Here is a 17,636-nt window from a genome sequence, read left to right on the forward strand (position 1 = left end):
AAGAGTAAGTGGTAGAATCACGGGAGGTTCAGCCTCTCCAAGGTCTCTGGCATCTTTCAGAAATATCATGTCTTAGAATATGGATGCTTGGGGCTGGGAAGGTGGCTCAGTGGTAGAGCGCTTGCCTTGTATGCCTGAGGCCCTGGTTCGATTCCTCAGCACCACATAAGCAAAAAGAAAAAACCCAGAAGTGGCGCTGTGGCTCAAGTGGTAGAGCGCTAGCCTTGAGCTGAAGAGCTGAGGGACAGTGCCCAGTGCCCAGAGTTCAGGTCCCACGACCGGACCCCCCCCCAAAATATGGATGCTTTACCTTTAAAATAATTATTATATACAAACACACAAGTTTAAAAATCCATAAGCCAGGATTCTTAGACTGTAGGAAGGTGTGTTAAATAGTACAATGATAAGACAAAGTTCCAGGACCTTTGATGAGTATTTTAGGTATGCAGTAATTATTTGAATAAATGAATGGTTTCTGGAGCCTGAATGCCTAGTCTCATGATATTACTACTGAGCTATACAACCTTGGCTGTACATATTAATGCCTCCATTTCCTCATATGCCAAAGTAGTAATACATCACAGTATGAGTTGTTATGAGGGTAAAATCTGCTACACTTGTGAGTACTCAGTAGACTAGAGCTATATGTTAGTCAACTTTCCACACCTATAACAAAATACCAGAGATCATCAAATAATGAAGAGAAAGGGCTTATTTAAGCTCATGGTTTTGGAGGTTCTTGTCTATGACTGATTGGGCTCGCAGAGTGAAACTACTCTCTTTATGGCCAGGAAAGATGGATGGACTTGTGGAAGAGAGAGAAGAGAGAGAATGAGGAGAGAGAAAAGGAGAAGAGAGAGAAAAGGGAACAGGAGAGAGAGAAGGGTGCTGGAGAGAGGAAAAGAGGGAGGAAGGGAGAGAGAGAGGGAAGGATAAGAGAGGGAAAGAAGGAAGGAGGGAAGGAGGGAAGGAAGAAGAGAGTGAGAGAAGAGAGAGAGAGAGAGAGAATATACTGGTGTTCCACAATCCCCATTCAAGTACATGCTATAACACACAGGCCTTTGGGAGTCAATCAGGTTCTGCCATTTTCTTCTATTTCCACCTCTGCAGGAAAGGGAGCCTTTGCTGTGCCTGGTCTCTACCACAGAGCACCTCACCAGCCCCACTTGTTTGTTTCCATTTTGTCTTTTCACCATCATCAGAATTTTGTACACACCAAAAGGAACATGGTGGCCAATGTCAATTCTCTGTTGCAATGATTGATTTGTTGTTGTTGTTGGTGGTCATGGGGCTTAAACTCTGGGCCTGGGCGCTGTCCCTGAGCTCTTCAGCTCAACGCATGTACTCTATCACTTGAGCCACAGCGCTACTTCTTGTTTTCTGGTGGTTAACTGGAGATGAGAGTCTCATGGATTTTCCTGCCTGGGTTGGCTTTGAACCATGATCCTCAGATCTCAGCCTCCTGCGTAGCTAAGATGACAGGTGTGAGCCACTGGTGCCCGGCCCCAATGATTTTTTTAAATGGTGGTGGTAAATGCTGGCCGATCAAAAAATCAGAGATGTACAAGGAAGTCTCTAGGAACTGTACACCCCAGCGGGCAGGCCTGCTGTGCTATTCCACGTGCTGTGACAGCAGTTTGACCCCGGTGGACCCCGGCCTGCCGGGTGAGGGCTGCCAGGGCGCCTCTAATGTCAGTTTCGGCATTTCCACATCATCCCCACCTGGCCCAGGTGGTTGTTTGCGAAGGCAAGGTGTGCCCCATGCCTTCTCACCAGGGAGGCTAAACAGGTTCACGGGCTGGGGCTCACACGTGAATGACAGCTCTGACAAGAGCCAGATTCCTCTCAGGATGGCTGGTCACTAGGGACAGTTTCTTCTTTTCCTGTAGATTCTGTTCAAGCAAGAGTGCTAATGCACTCCTCAATTGCCACTGCAGTGGTGCTTTGTCCTGAGGCCTGGCCTAGAGAAGCCCTCTGAGCCCCTATGTATAAAAGCACCACAGACTAAGAGCATCGACAGGTAGGGTGATTGCAATGGAGAGAGACGGGGAGCCCAAATTCAAGATGCCACATGCCTCTCCGTGGGGCAGGCAATTAACATCCATCAAGATGCAGGGTGTCAGTAAGGATGGTGGCTAATGTCCCTAATCCTAGCTACTCAGGAAGTTGAGATTGGAGAATCACAGTTCAAAGCCAACCTGTGCAGAAAAAAAAAAAATCCAGGACACTCGTCTCCTATTGACCAGAAAACAGCCAGACGTGGAGCTATGGCTCAAGTGGTAGAGTGGCAGTCTCAAGCTAAGGGACAGTGCCTAGGCCCTGAGTACAAAAAGAAAAGCAGAAAGAAGATGAAGGAGGGGGTATCTGTCTGGTAGGAAGAAGCATGTATAGGGGCTATAAGAGGAGTTAGACATTTTCTGGAGGTAGGAATGTCCCCCGCAGAGTGTGGGGGGAAGGTCCCCGTTTACTCTCACAGCTAATAGTTGTTCTGAGTCAAGAGCACCAACCGCCATCAGTGAGTCACTTTTACCAATCAATAAATCCACCTACGTGTGTTCTACAGCTGAGCTATGTTCTCATAAAACTTATTTACTTCTATGACCATTGTTCAGATTATATATATGTGTGTATATATATATATATATATATATATATGGCTATTTTGTTTTAATCTGTCATGGGGGCTTGATCACTGTCCCCAAGCTCTTTCGCTCAAGGCTACCACTTTGAGCTGCAGCTCCACTTCCCAGTTTTAGGTGGTTAATTGGAAATGAGAGTCTCATGGTCTTTCTTGCCAGGGCTAGCTTTGAACCAGTCCTCAGATCTCAGCCTCCTAAGGAGCTAGGACTACAGGCGTGAGCCACTAGCGCCTGGCAGATGATACTCCTTAGATGGAATGTGCATATCTTTAAAAAATGACTTAAAAGCTGCCCTATTGAATAAGCTGTCTGCCTCTGTTAAGGTTTACCTGATTCTGCAAGATCTGTTGCCTGCTGTCTACATATTAAGTAGATAGGCTATATCAAGTCCTGAGTTCCAAGTACTGAATTCAAAATTTTTATTAGCACTCATTGTGTCCTATGACACTTATGTAGGATAAAAATAAGGTTTTGCAAAATTTGTTTGGCAAAAATTCTATTTCCCCCCCTTTTTGTGCCAGTCCTGAAGCTTGAAGTCAAGATTTGGACACTATCCCTAAGCTTTTCTGTTCAAGATTAGTGCTCTAGCACTTAAACCACTGTTCTACTTCCAGCTTTTTTCCTGATAGTTAATTGGAGATCTTAGTCTTAGTGACTTTCCTTCCTGGGGCTTGCCTCCAAATGTCAATCATCAGATCTCTGCCTCTTGAGTAGCTAGGATTACAGGTGTGAGTCACTAGAGAGTGGCATAAATTCTTTTGACATGGGCACAAGATGTTTCTGCTTAGAAAAGGAGTTCCCCACAACTAACACTCATAAGAAGAAAGAGAAGTTAAAAGCCTTGCTTTTCATTATTTTCTCCAGCCAGAGTTTAGCATACAGAGCTCTAAGAGAAATAGTTATGAATTAAAAATTTGCCTGCTAACTTTCTTTGCCTAAGGAACAGAGCAAACAAGCAACCAGGAAGCAATTTTGTTGGACCATGGCCTACTACACAATGAAAAATACCACAAGGAGCTATTGTGTTCCCCCTCAGAGGAGAGGATGGCCGGCTGTGGACGATGAAATGTTTTCCTAACTCAGAAAGTGCTGCAGTTGCTCTGACAGAATCATCCATCAACCCTTGGAGTTCAGAGGGAAACCCAGGTCTCAAAAAAGTGGGCTCAAGAGCAGGCCTTAGTGCCTGAGACATTTATTTTCTCCTTAGAATAAGCAACATATTCTGCTTCTGGTGTGGCTAAGATGAGGAGCAGGGACTGAATCAGTATTTGCTCATCTGAAATTACAAAAAGAAAATCAAACCTAAAAGATCCAACAAGATATATGAGTTTTCAAAACACAGAACAACTAATCACCCAAGAGAGTGAACCCATGACCTTCCCACCTACTGTTACAAGAAGGTTCTAGAAAAAAAAAGAAGGTTCTAGACTGTGTGGATGGGAAGACAGACAGGATCAAAAAGGAAAGAAAAGATGAAAATGAATAGAATTAGTAGAATGTGCAGCACACAGCATCCAACAGAGAAGCTTCAGAGGGAGAGAACTCTACAGAGAACAGAGAAGCTTCAGAGCAGAGCCCTACAGATGTGCAGAAACTTTCCTACCTTGTGCACACAGGCCTTGGCATTCAGGAAGAATAGCTCCACCGTGCTCTTCTCTTTTAGAAAGGATATACTCTCGATGTAAAACCTGGAAGACAGTACAGCAGTTTGCAGCGTCTCATTTATCTTCTCTTGCTATCATTTCATTTCTTCATTCAGAGTATCCCAAATGGGAGACAATTAATAATTCCTAATAATTAATAGTCCTCCCTCCCTCCCTGCTTCCCTTCTTCCTTCTTTCCTTCTTTCCTTCCTTCCTTTCCTTCCTTCCTTCCTTCCTTCCTTCCTGTGTGGGGCTTCAAGTCAGGACTTGGATGTTTTCCTTCAGCTCTTTTGTGCAAGGCTAGCACTTTACCACTTGAGCCACAGCTCTACTTCCAACCTTTTGCTGGTTAATTGGAGATAAGGGTCTCACATAGATTTTCCTGCCCAGGCTGGATATGAATCTTAATCCTCAGATCTTAGTCTCTTGAGTAGCTAGGGTGACAGATGTGAGCCACCAGTGCCTAGCAATAGTGCTTCCTTTTGCATACATTCATTTCCTCCGGGTCTGTACTACTTACCTGCACATAAAAGCTCATATAGAATTGTGTGTGTGTGTGTGTGTGTGTGTGTGTTGAAAGGTGAGTTAGAGGGGCACTCAAAATTGGTTCAGGGATAGGAGAGGTAATTCAAGTGATAGAGTGCTTGTCTAGCAAATACAAGACCCTGAGTTCAAATCTTGTGCCACCCAAAAGTACAAAATTACCAAATAAAAAAACAAACACAATCCGGGTGCCGGTGGTTCACACCTGTAATCCTTCTCAGGAGGCGGAGATGTGAGGATCCCGATTCAGAGCCGGCCAGGCTCTGAGTCTGTGAGACTCTTATCTCCAATTAACCACCAGAAAACCAAGTGGCTCAAGTGGTAGAGCACTGGCCTTGCACGAAAGTGCTCAGGGACAGTACCCAGGCCCATACTTCAAGACCCATGACCGACAAACAACAACAACATCACACACACAACATGCCCATATGAGATATAAATGTATCTATGTGGCTCCTAATCTCGCTTGTTCTGGGAACTCCATAACACCCCACACAGCTTGAACACAGCCGGGGTGAGCTGAGTTAAAAGCATAAGGCTACTGAGCTAGCAGGCCACAGCTGAACCGGGAGCCCTGCTGGAGGCCTAGTTGTTTCCAGACTAACCCCTCCCCCCCATCTCCTGGGGAGTTTCTGTCAAACCTTCCCAGCTTCCCTTTCTTCCCCCCAGGCAGTGGGGTTTCCCCTGACCTGGAGCCAAGTTCTCAGGAGATGGCTGACTAGGTCTTTCTCATGCAAATCAGGTTCTGTGGAAGGTGCTCTCTCCCTTTTCCCCCTTCCAGGGTTATTTGGCTAGTCCAGCCACTCAAACCACTGGCTACCAGCCTCAGACCCTCTCTGGGGCGGGAAGGGGAGGAGGCTGGGTGTGTAACGACATCTATTTTCCATGTGAGGGTAAAGGCTTTTTCCTCCAATTCTGGCGCCTCCTCAATGAATAATTCATGAATAGACAAAAGGCCTTACGCACACAGCTCCCGACTCTAGCTCCTGCTAGTGAGAGTCAGGGTGCACCAAGCTAGGGCGGGGGACTCTGCACTTCCACAGACTCACCCCAGGGCTGGGGCATTCTTTCTTTTCTCTTTCATTAGCAATGACGTGTTTGGTATGCAAATCCAGCTGATAAGGCCCTGAGAGATTTTATCACTGACATGAGAAAACCATTTGAAAAATTCCACCCCATTAAATGTTGCATCATTAAGGAGAATTAATCATATATATATATATGATTATATAGTATATATAGAAGTAAACATATACATATATTTACTTACAAGGGTTTAATCTAATGTATTTATTTTACTTAACAAGGGTCTATCTCAGTGATAAAGAAGATAGTGAAGGTAGTGGAGGGTTAGGTATTGAGAAATATACAATTTGGGAAGGAAATGAGGAGCTGGGTGAATACAGGCTTTGGAATTAGAAAGATCTAGAAGGTGGAAGGCCACCTCTATCATTTATTAGTAGCTAAGTAACTTGTTACTTGGGCAAGTTACTTAGCTACTAAGATGAGTGTTATAACTGCCCTTGAAGAATCGTCATAGGATTTTGGAAGGATTAACTTAGATAATATGTGTAAAGGGTTTAAGAATACTAGCAATTGCTATTCTTTCCCCTCCTGGAATTCCTCTGTGAGATATGAAATGTTATCCTCTTTGTGCCAAAGATCCTTTGCTTACAAAAAGGAGATAATGATGCTTACCTAGGAGGTCCATAATGAATTTAATTAACACAATTTAAATGAGTTGTGTTATAAATAAGGTACTCAGTGTAATGCATGGTAAATGAAGGAATTCAGCAAGTTCTAACCACTGAGACTCAGAAAACCTTACATCTTGTTATAGGTAGGATATGGTGAAATTTGAATTATAGCTGGAGCTTAGAAGTATGCACAGTTTTGCTGAATAAAAAGAAATCCAGGTGGTACAAATATTGCAGATAAACAGCCTTCTCCTTCTTCTTCTTCTATGTATGGTCTCATCTTGTGGTGCAGGGCTGGCCTTGAATACAGATTCAAGATCCTCTTGCCTCTTAGCTGAGATTACAGGCACGTGCCATCATATGCCTCTTTGCTATTCTTGATGCTTTTTATTTTCCCTTAGATTTCTTTCCCCACTCAATATTTAATGCATATCAGCTACTTGAGAAATGATTTTTAGAAATGGTTGGGAGTGCATCAATAAATATGATAGAATGAACAGACTACTCAATTAATCTAATTATACATGATTAAGTATAATGTACTCATTCATCCAACACTTGCTGAATACCTAATAGAAATCAGATACTGAGAAAGGTGCTTGCACCAAGTGAGAGCAAGAAGTCCTGAGTTCAAGCCCAAGTACTGACACACACACACACACACACACACACACAGACACACACACACACACGTACGTACTGGAAAGTAAATTAAGAACCCATTCCACAGACAATAAATCTTCTCCAGGCCACTCAGCTAGGAAATGGAGGAGCCATAAACTCAGACTTCAGTCTATTATAGACTTCTAAGCTTCTATTGCAAGCCAAGATGATGCAATGCCACAATGGTCTGTAACTAGTGCCATGGGTGCCTACGGCAGAGAGGCAATGAATTCTAGAGAGCAAATATTGCCAAGATGAAATCCACCAGACTAAGTAGCAGAGGAGAGAGGACAACTGAGCTGAGTCTTAAAGAATGCATGAGTTCACCAGTGACAAAGGTAGGGAGGGCCATGCCAGGCAGAGAGCCCATCAGCCAGGTGAGTTCTCTTGCTAATCTTTGAGTCTGGACAAAACCACATGGGGGTTGCTAGGTGGCCCAGCATCAAAGCCAGTGTGTGACTCATCCAACCTTAAACAGATATCTGGGAAGCAGACGCTGGGTCTACCTTGTTTCTGAAGTCTAGGCCTCTGATCGTATCCTAGCTCCAGCAAACAGGTCCCTATCTCATTTTCCACTATCCTCTGATGATCCACCTTGGCGTTTGCTTCTGCGTAAGTGTCTGATTACAGGCTCTCTGAACCTGCCATCCTTCTCATGGGAGGACCTCTAGTTTGCAGACAGTATGCAGAGTGCAGGTAGTGCTGGAGGGCAGAGGCTCTCCAGGCATACCCCTCTATAGGCTCCTTGAGTTAAAAATAGCCCAGGGCTTCTCAGTGAAAGGAAACACCCCTGACTCATGAAATAAAGACCTACTGTTTCAGTTCTTTTTGCAAAAGGCGCTGTTTCTGTGCTAACTGCTTACTGTGAGCAATCTCACTAAGGTTCGGTTAAGTTGATGCCTTGGGTTAAATCTTCTGCAGCTAACCAGGCTCTGGTGGCTCACACCTGTAATCCTAGCTACTCAGGAGACTGCGATCTGAGGATGAGGATGGTGGTTCAAAGCCAGCCCAGGCAGGAAAGTCTGGGAGACTCTTATCTCCACTTTATGACCAGAAAACCGGAAGTGGAGGGGTGCAGAAACCTTTGTTATTTATAATATACAAATAGCTAAGATGCCTTGAGCATCTCCATGACATGTTTTACATGTGAGCCTTCAACAGCTTCTCAAAGTAGATGAGTACCATCACCAGTTCTAGTTTTACAGCTAAGCCAAAAGCCACACGGCTAAGCAGACAAGCTGGGATGTGAATCAAAAGCTCTGGCTCCCGTTGGTTGGGTGGGGGGTGTTAGCAATGTTGAAGACCTGTTCGGGTTTTCTTGACCAGGCAGTGTTACTAACATGGTGAGCCACGTCCAGGCATGCTGCTAAGCCCCTGACATCAAGGCCACAGGCATAGATCCTGGCCATAGCAATGCTCTGGTCCCCTAGCTTGGAGCACCACCCTAACAGCCAAACTCTGTTGTGCTGCAGTGTCTCTTTACTCCTCATATTGCTAATTCTCATCTGTCATCCCTCCCCGACTGAGACCTCCCCCATGGACGTAACTAATGTGGTGGAAGTGCGATGCCCACCCCAGCAAAGACAGGCTAGAGGTGTATCATAGCAGAGTTCCACAATCAATTTCTGATATTCCAGCAAGAAGCAGAATGAGGAATGAGTCCTGTGAGAAAGTGGGATCAGGCCAGGTGCTGATGGCTCTCAACTGTAATCCTAGCTACTCAGGAGCCTGAGATCTGAAGGATCAAAGCCAGCCCAGGCAGGAAAGTCCAATGAGACTCTTAACCCCACGTAACCACCAGCAAACTGGAAGTGGTGCTGTGGGTCAAAGTGGTAGAGCATTGGGCAGAAAAGCTCAGGGACAGTGCCCAGGCCCCGAGTTCAAGCCACACAAGCAACAGGAAGAAAGAAAGAAAGAAAGAAAGAAAGAAAGAAAGAAAGAAAGAAAGAAAGAAAGAAAGAAAGAAAGAAAGAAAGAAAGAAAGAAAGAAAGAAAGAAGGAAAGAAAGAAAGAAAGAAGGAAAGAAAGAAAGAAAGAAAGAAAGAAGGAAAGAAAGAAAGAAGGAAGGAAAGAAAGAAAGAAGGAAGAAAGGAAGGAAAGAGAAAGAGGAAGGAAGAAAGGAAGAAAGAAAGGAAAGAGAAAGAGGGAGAGAGAGGCAAAGGAAGGAAGAAAGTAAGGAAGGAAGGAAGGAAAGGAGGGAGGGAGGGAGGGAGGGAGGGAGGGAGGGAGGGAGGGAGGGAACTCTCATGACCGTTAGGGTGATGGGTTCTCATGGGTGATGACCACTCACAGACCCCCCTCCCCCCCCCCCCGCCCCCATCCTAGATTGAGTCATGGCTGCACTTCCTGAGACATTGTGCATACAGATGGGAGTATGGCAGGCGGGTAAGGCCCTGGCTGACTCAGGCAGCCTCTGAGCGGCCTGAGTAGGAGGAATGGGTTATTTCTCTGGGCTTTTAAATCACATTCCTCCCTGGAAAGATGAACTTCTCTGTCTTCTTCTTATTGTAAATCAGCTAAGATTCGAGGGCTTTAAAATAACTCATGCTTTCCCGTTGCAGGCATATGATGGCTTCTTGCTTTTATGATTCTTCATAGTTGCATTAAAAGAAGATTTACTCCACTAATATGTTCATTGCAGGGGGGAAAGAGAAGCAAAAAAAAAAAGAAAAAGAAAAAAGAAAGAACACTGGTTCCTACCATCATTCTACTCAGAGATTCATTCCTGTTAGCATTTTAAACATTTTTTTCCCTCTGATTTCAAATATTTGACCCCAGGTTCTCATGAAGGTGTATTATTATTTCACATAGGAGAAACAGCTTCCAACGAACAACTCTTCATTAAATTCTTTACATGGTGCTTGTGTTTGGTTCTCTTAAGAAAAACAATGGGGGCTGGGAAGGTGGCTCAGTGGTAGAGCGCTTGCCTTGCATGCATGAGGCCCTGGGTTAGATTCCTCAGCACCACATAAGCAAAAAGAAAAAAGCTGGAAGTGGTGCTGTGGCTCAAGTGGTAGAGCTCTAGCCTTGAGCTGAAGAGCTGAGGGGCAGCACCCAGGCCCAGAGTTCAGGCTCCATGACCAGACCCCCCCCCCCCAAAAAAAGAAAAATAATGGAAAAGAGAGGAGAGAATCATGGAAGAGGTGACCAATAGATGTGCACTCTACTCACAAATGACAGGTGGAATTGAAGCCCCTTTGTACAACTACTTAAAAATAATGAGCAAAATTTTTTAAAAAAGGAAAAATGGTGGAATGAGGCCTTATTAGTTGTAATCATGACGTTTCTTTGAGTTAAAAGTCTATTCTCTCTGTTTTCTCTCCCTCTCCCCCCCCCCTCTCGTTTGATTTTTTTAGACAGGGGCTCATTAGGTAATCCAGGCTGGACTTGAACTTAGAGCTCATGATATCTTGCCTCAGGCTTCAAGGCTGGGATGTAGAAGTTGGATAAACTCAGGCCCAAGTCAAAGTCACTGTTCAGGTCTACTGTTGCATCTAGCCAGGCCAGGGATGGATGAAAAGACCATCACCAAGCTTTCAAAGGCTTCTCACTTAGAGAGCAACCCTGGCAAAAATGCAGCAATCTTCTCTCATATTTATTTTTTACTAGAATCTTCCATTAAGGTGGAGACACCTCAGCACCGAGTGTCACAGTGTTTTAGGGGTACCCCTGGGAGGACAGCTACAGTTCAGGAACACAGAAATATGCCCTGGTGTGAGGAAGACATGGAGGGAGAAGAGAGACCCTTAAGAAGACTAAGGGGAAAGAAAGGCGGAGCTGCTGGGGGCTGGAGCTGGGTAGCACCAGCCCAAGCCACCCTTGGCTGCCCTCTCGGCGGGAATGGGAGTGTTTCCAGTGGGGTCAGGCCAAGTCCCGGGCACTTCTAAGTGCCTGTTTGCTTCCTCACTATCAGGCTTTAAAAATGCTCACATCTGGGCTGCATTATCAAAGAGGCCCATGTGTTTGGTGAAGATAATTTAGAGTTGTGAGACTGCCAACTCCCCCGGCCTGGAGCAGTCCCTAGAAATACAGGGGAGGTGCGGACACCCAGGGAGGCGAAGAACTGGCTAAATAAATGAAGACACACCAGTACATTATTGCCTTTATGCAGATAGCCCTTACACGTATGTAGCGTGTGTCTTGGAGATTTTGTAATGGGGGGTGGGGGAGGCGGAGCTGATGCCAAGGTTGTAATAGGGAAGGCCACAGCTTCATCTTCAAGGATTTTTCCCCGTCCACTGTGTAGAAGGTGCTTGTGTTTCAGAGCTGGAGTCTATATCATGGGACAAACCACACACTTATTTACCTCTTAGAGCAGTAGGAGAAGGAGCTCAGAACTGTCAACTACTCAGGCTGGTACCTGTCACCGTTAGTCTACATTGAACTAGAGAGCAAACAGCTTAAGAACAAGCTGTAGGGTACTTTTCTTTTGCATAATGCATAAGGCATTATTTAGTGTCCCCTGCTCTCTTTGGAATCTTCACAGCCAACTGGCTGAGACCCCTTGCCTATCTCCAGTGACTGAGGAGGGTTTAAGACTTAGTCTGGTCCACTCTACTCATTTGTGCTGTCTGTCCATCTATCTATGTATCATCTAAGCTATCTATCTATCTATCTATCTATCTATCTATCTATCTATCTATCTATCTATCTATCTATCTATCTATCTATCTATCTATCTATCTATCTATCTACCTACCTACCTACCTTTTTTGCCAGTACTGGGGCTTGAACTCAGGGATTGCGTGCTGTCCCCTGGATTTTTCACTCAAGCCTGGCCCTCGACCACTGTGAGCCATAGCTCTACTTCTGCCTTTTTGGTGGTTAGTTGGAGATAAGAGTCTCCCAGGCTTTCCTGCCCTGGCTGGCTTCAAACCGAAACCCTCCTATCTCAGACTCTTAAGTAGTTACGTTTGCAGGTGAGCCTGCAAATGTGGTGCCTGGCTCGTTTTTGATTGTCTTAAACTCCCTTATCCCAGCCTGACCCTCCTGAGTGTTGGAATTACAGGCATGTGCCACCATGCTTGGCCTTTGCTAATTTATTTTCCTGGACAATTTTAACAGCTTCCTGACTAGTCTTACAGTTGCTCCCACCCCCTGCCCATTCCACGCTGTCCTCAATGCTGATGTCAGAACCAGTCTGCTTCAAATAGCAATCTGATGATTACTCTCCCCATCCCCAAACCCACAGGCCCTAATGCTCTACAGTCCAACCCCATACCACTACACCTCTCTCGTACAGATGTTCTCCAGACACATGGCTGTCCCAGAACCTGTGCACCTGCTGGCCCCTCCACCTGGAATCAACATCCCTAGAGACCAGCAGGGCTCCCTGCTCACCTCCTAGTCTTTGATCAATGTCAGCTTCTCTATCAAGATTTCTGGGACCACTCTACTTAAAATGCCACCGAGGAAAGTACTTCTTTCCTCAGAATCTCTTCCATGTGGCACCTTACATGTTTATTTCAAGTCAGAGACCTCTGCACAGACTATAATCAAGATGGGATTCTGTCATTGCCTCTCACCACTGCAGTTTCCCCAACTTCTAGCAGGGGATCAGACATCTGATAATAGATAACTGGATAAACTGAACGGACTGGAGCTGATCTAGTTGTCCTTGGCTGACAGTGAGACTGAGACTTTGGCCTGCTTCCCTGCTGGGCTGGGACAATGTAGAGATGTGCATGCCTGATAAGGAAATGAAAAGGAGAAGCAAGGTTCCCAAGGTGGCTTAGTGGTAGAGTGCTTGCCTAGCTTGCGTAAAGCGCTGGGTTCGATTCCACATACACAGAAAATCCTGGAAGTGGTGCTGTGGCTCAAGTGGTAGAGTGGTAGCCTTGAGCAAAAGAAGCTCAGGGACAGAAAGGGAGAAGTAGTTCTTCAGGGCTTGTATAACTTGTTTCAGACATTTTCTCAGCTTTTATAGATATACATATAGATATACAAAGCACATCAACTTGCCAGGTGCTGGTGGCTCACGCCTGTAATCTTAGCTGCTCAGGAGGCTAAGATCTGAGGATCACAGTTCAAAGCCATCCTGGGCTGGAAAGTCTAGGAGATTCTCACCTCTCAGTAAACATCAAAAAACAAAATAATCCCCCCGCCCCCCCAACAACCAAAAATAAAACCAACTAACCTCAAAACCCAAACAAACAAACGAACAAAAACAACCTGGAAGTAGAGTTGTGGCTCAAATGGTAAAACCTTGAGAACCAAAGCTCAGGGACATCCCCTGTTAGGTTTTTAAAAAGAGGTAGCCAAGTAAGAACAGCACCACACACGTGGTATTCAGGTAAGGGGTAGGTTTATTCAGTAGACCTGCTGGGACCAGGCAAGGGTGACACTCCACGTGGCTGGGAAAGGCCTGGGAAAGAGCGAGAGCTGGGAAAGAGAGAGGAAAGAGAAAGAAAAGAGCTAGAAAAGAGCAGAGAGAGCGCGTCTGGGCCTGGGCTAGGCCTTATCTAGGGTATGGGCAGAGAAAGGTGTGGCCACATCAAATTCAGATGTGACCTCAGCAGATGCAGATGACCTCTTCCAGGTGTGTCAGTTGCCTAGGTAACACAGGTACTGGGTGGAGACTTTGCTGCGAGGAGGGTCGAGTCTGCTAGCCATCCAGGAGCGGACCTTACACCCCCAGGCCCTGAGTTCAAGCTCCAGGACTAACATTCATGTACACACACACACACACACACACACACACACACACACACACACACACACACACACACACACACACACACACACACACACACACACACACACACACACACACACACACACACACACACACACACACACACACACACACACACACACACACACACACACACACACAAAACAACTCAGGGGTGCATATCCTTGCACTGTGTGACCACGGCAAAGAATCCTTTCTCATTGTGCAGTAAGTGACCACATACCTTGGTGTCCACAGGGAGACAGATGACTACATATGACCCTTGCACAGGGAAATATGGCAAGAGGGGTGGTGACCCCATTTAAGGTAAGACCTCAAGGCCCTTAGACCAAACTCAAGACAGCTCTACCACAGGACACGTTTGTGGCTCTTCTGTTAACCCAGGCAACTCAGAGGGCTGTGGGTCGGTGATGTTTCCTGAGCTAGAGGAACCAACAGCAATTCTGTTTCTCCAAGTCAGCAGTGTGTCCAGGGACTTCACGGGTATGTGACAACTCCCACTCAACATCCACTCGCTGACCCCATCAGACCACTCAGTTCTTTGGTACATGCTTTTGCTTTATCAGTGCTTTCATTTAATTGGAGTAACAACCATTGCTTAATTGAAATAATAAAGACTATAATGACCTCACTATCCAGTTGGGAGGAGGAATTAAGTGAATAATTACAAAAACAACACAAAAACTGATAAGGGTTTCAAACAGACAAGTAGTTCAGGGATCCTGCCAGAGAGGTGCTCTGAGCAGGACGGGTGGAGGAGCCGCAGCCCCCGGAATTCCTGGAACCTTCTGGAAAGAGGTAGGGGCCCTGGGAATGCCTAAGGCTGGGTTCTATCCTCTGGTATTTTCAAGACTCAAGACAGACCAGACAGCAGATTGCAGATTTCAGAATTAAAAAGCTACAAAACAAAAATATAAGCAAAACAAAATCCAAACTGAGCAGCAATTCACAATCAATCAATCTATCTTTATATACATGTACATACATATATATATATATGTATATACACATACACACATAATTTAAAAAAGGTGGCTCTCACACGTTTGGATTTCATGGAAGAGTCTCAGTTAGAGAAAAGAAAGATAACCATAAAAGCCCAGTAAGAAAAAAAAATCTAGATTTTACCACTTTCTCCACCCAATAATTAACATGACCTCAGATCACAGGACCATTCTTCAGCTGATCTAGGTTTATAAAAATAAATGACATCTATGAGACACCTGTTGTGAAAAATGGGGCTTGAACTCCGGGCCTTGAGCTCCCCCTTGGCTATTTTTGTTCAAGGCTGGCCCTCTACAACTTGAGCCACAGCTCTACTTCCAGCTTTGGGGTAGTTATTTGAAGATAAAAATTACATGGATCAGCCGGGCGCCGGTGGCTCACGCCTGTAATCCTAGCTACTCAGGAGGCTGAGATCTGAGGATCGCGGTTCAAAGCCAGCCCGGGCAGGAGAGACCGTGAGACTCCTATCTCCAATAAACCACCAGAAAAACCGGAAGTGGCACTGTAGCTCAAGTGGTAGAGCGCTCGCCTTGAGCTGAAGAGCTGAGGGACAGCGCCCAGGCCCAGAGTTCAAGCCCCACGACCGACAAAAAAAAAAAAAAATTACATGGATTTTTCTGCCCAAGTTTGCTTGAAATTATGACCCTCAGTTCTTAGCCTCCTGAGAAGCTAGGATTACAGGTATGAGTTACCAGTATTTGTGTTCACCGATGTTAAGAATCCTTTGGTTTTAGACGAGGGAAACAGAACTCTCACATGAGGAGTTCTTAGCACAATTGTTAATATTTTGTATGTGAGTTACTTCTTCTAGCATTCTATTTATCTCAGATTACTAATAACTAATAGTAAGTTTCCATGCTGGGCAGACTGAGAAATCACTGATTGAGTCAGACATATTCACTTCAGGGCAGAACTAACTGACTCCCCATCAGAGCTCAGAGCCTAAGTCAGGGAATGCTTGCATTGTGCTAAGATCTCTGAGCTGTTAGGATAATACTTTCCCCAAGCATTTGTTTACACTGTCTCTTCCCTTCCAATGAAGAAAATGTGCAAAACTCCATTATCCCAAGTCTCTAACAAAGCATTCTTCCAATATAAAATGTCATAACAAATGTTTATTAAATTTCAAACAGTAAGCATCCTCTGAATAAGGAACAGGCTTATATACTAAAATGTACTACTCAGATATTTCAGCCTTAAATTGATATACGAGGCGTTAAGAAATTAAAGTTTCAATCCTTCATCTTCAAAGAAAATAGCTCCACATGGTATCTATGGTAACTGGGATCTAGACAGTAGAGTCTTTCACATGATAATGTTTAGACAGACCTCCTTCCTCCCTCCTCCTTCTCCTCCTCCTCATCTTCTTCTTCCTCTTTTCCTTCTCCTTCTCCTCCTCCTCCTTCTCCTCCTCCTCCTCCTCCTCCTCTTCCTCCTCCTCCTCCTCCTCCTCCTCCTCTTCCTCCTCCTCCTCCTCCTCCTCCTCCTCCTCCATTCCTGGGGCTTGAACTCAGGGCCTAGGTGCTGTCCCTGAGACTCTTTGTGCTCAAGGCTAGTACTCTACCACTGGCACCTGGCTTCTCCTCTTTCTTAATTCTCCTTCTCTCTCCATATTTCTCTCTCTCTCTCTCTCTCTCTCTCTCTCTCTCTCTCTCTCTCTCTCTCTCTCTCTCTCTCTCTCCCCCCCCCTTTCTGTTTTTTGGTTTTTTTTTTGTTTTTGGTCGGTTGTGGGGCTTGAACTCTGGGCCTGGGCGCTGTCCCTCAGCTCTTCAGCTCAAGGCGAGCGCTCTACCACTTGAGCTACAGCGCCATTCCCCCCCCCTCTTTCTGATCATTAGACATGTAAAAAAGAAAATGCCACCCAAGCTAAAACCAAAGAAAACGATGGGAATGCCAGTACTGGTACCCACCTGACTTCGAAGGACAATGTGGCTGGGCCAGGCTTCTTGGGCAAATCATGGTCAAGAACGCGGTGATCTAGCTGGAGCCAGTTCTGCTGACCTCTGTAGGAGCGAAGCAAAGCACAGGTTAAACCAGAAGGTTCAGTAAGGCACAGTGCAGGTGAAGCTCTGGGGGAGGGGGAGGGGAGGGCAACCCAGGGCAGCCTGGGGAAGGGAGGGGGCGTGACGCCCCCACACTAACCTGGGCCTATCTCTGCTAAGATGCACCTTGCAATTTCTTTCTTTTTTTTTTTTTTTTTGTTGGTCGTGGGGCCTGAACTCTGGGCCTGGGTGCTGTCCCTCAGCTCTTCAGTTCAAGGCGAGCACTCTACCACTTAAGCTACAGCGCCACTTCTGGTTTTCTGGTGGTTTATTGGAGATAGGAGTCTCACAGTCTCTCCTGCCCGGGCTGGCTTTGAACCGCGATCCTCAGATCTCAGCCTCCTGAGTAGCTAGGATTACAGGTGTGAGCCACCAGCGCCCGGTTCACCTTGCAATTTCTATCAGAACTATAAACACCTCTGCCTCTGAACCATGAGTTTCCATTTCCGGGAGTTCATGAAGGGAAGCTGTACCTTTGTAAAATGATCTATATATAAAGCTTTTCACTATGATCTGTAAAAGCATAAAGCATAGAAATATCCCAAATGTTGTTCTGTAGGTACTACCAAAATAATTAAATTAAAAATGGGACAGAAATATACAACAGTCATAAGATAGCCTAGAGAATGTGCTTCAAAGTACTTTGGATAATTCATAACCTGCAATGTTAAATTTTTTAAAAAGTAAATTATAAGCCAGGTGCCAGTGGC

The 17,636-nt window shown here is 45.4% G+C and overlaps 1 protein-coding gene across 7 annotated transcripts in view; it reads right to left on the minus strand.

The window, feature by feature from the left end:
• Frmd4b (FERM domain containing 4B) overlaps positions 1-17,636 on the minus strand; it is a 273,238-nt gene that overhangs the window by 87,177 nt on the left and 168,425 nt on the right. For all 7 annotated transcript variants that reach the window (XM_070018941.1, XM_070018940.1, XM_070018937.1 and 4 more), the window contains 2 exons: positions 16,795-16,887; positions 4,243-4,327 (listed from right to left, as the gene is read on the minus strand). In XM_070018941.1, the coding sequence (XP_069875042.1) occupies positions 4,243-4,327; positions 16,795-16,887 (178 nt within the window). The remainder of the gene's footprint in view (positions 1-4,242; positions 4,328-16,794; positions 16,888-17,636) is intronic.

This window comes from Dipodomys merriami, unplaced genomic scaffold, assembly GCF_024711535.1.
Source record: "Dipodomys merriami isolate MVZ:Mamm:240054 unplaced genomic scaffold, mDipMer1.0.p SCAF_13, whole genome shotgun sequence".
In the NCBI taxonomy this organism is placed as follows: Eukaryota; Metazoa; Chordata; class Mammalia; order Rodentia; family Heteromyidae; genus Dipodomys; species Dipodomys merriami.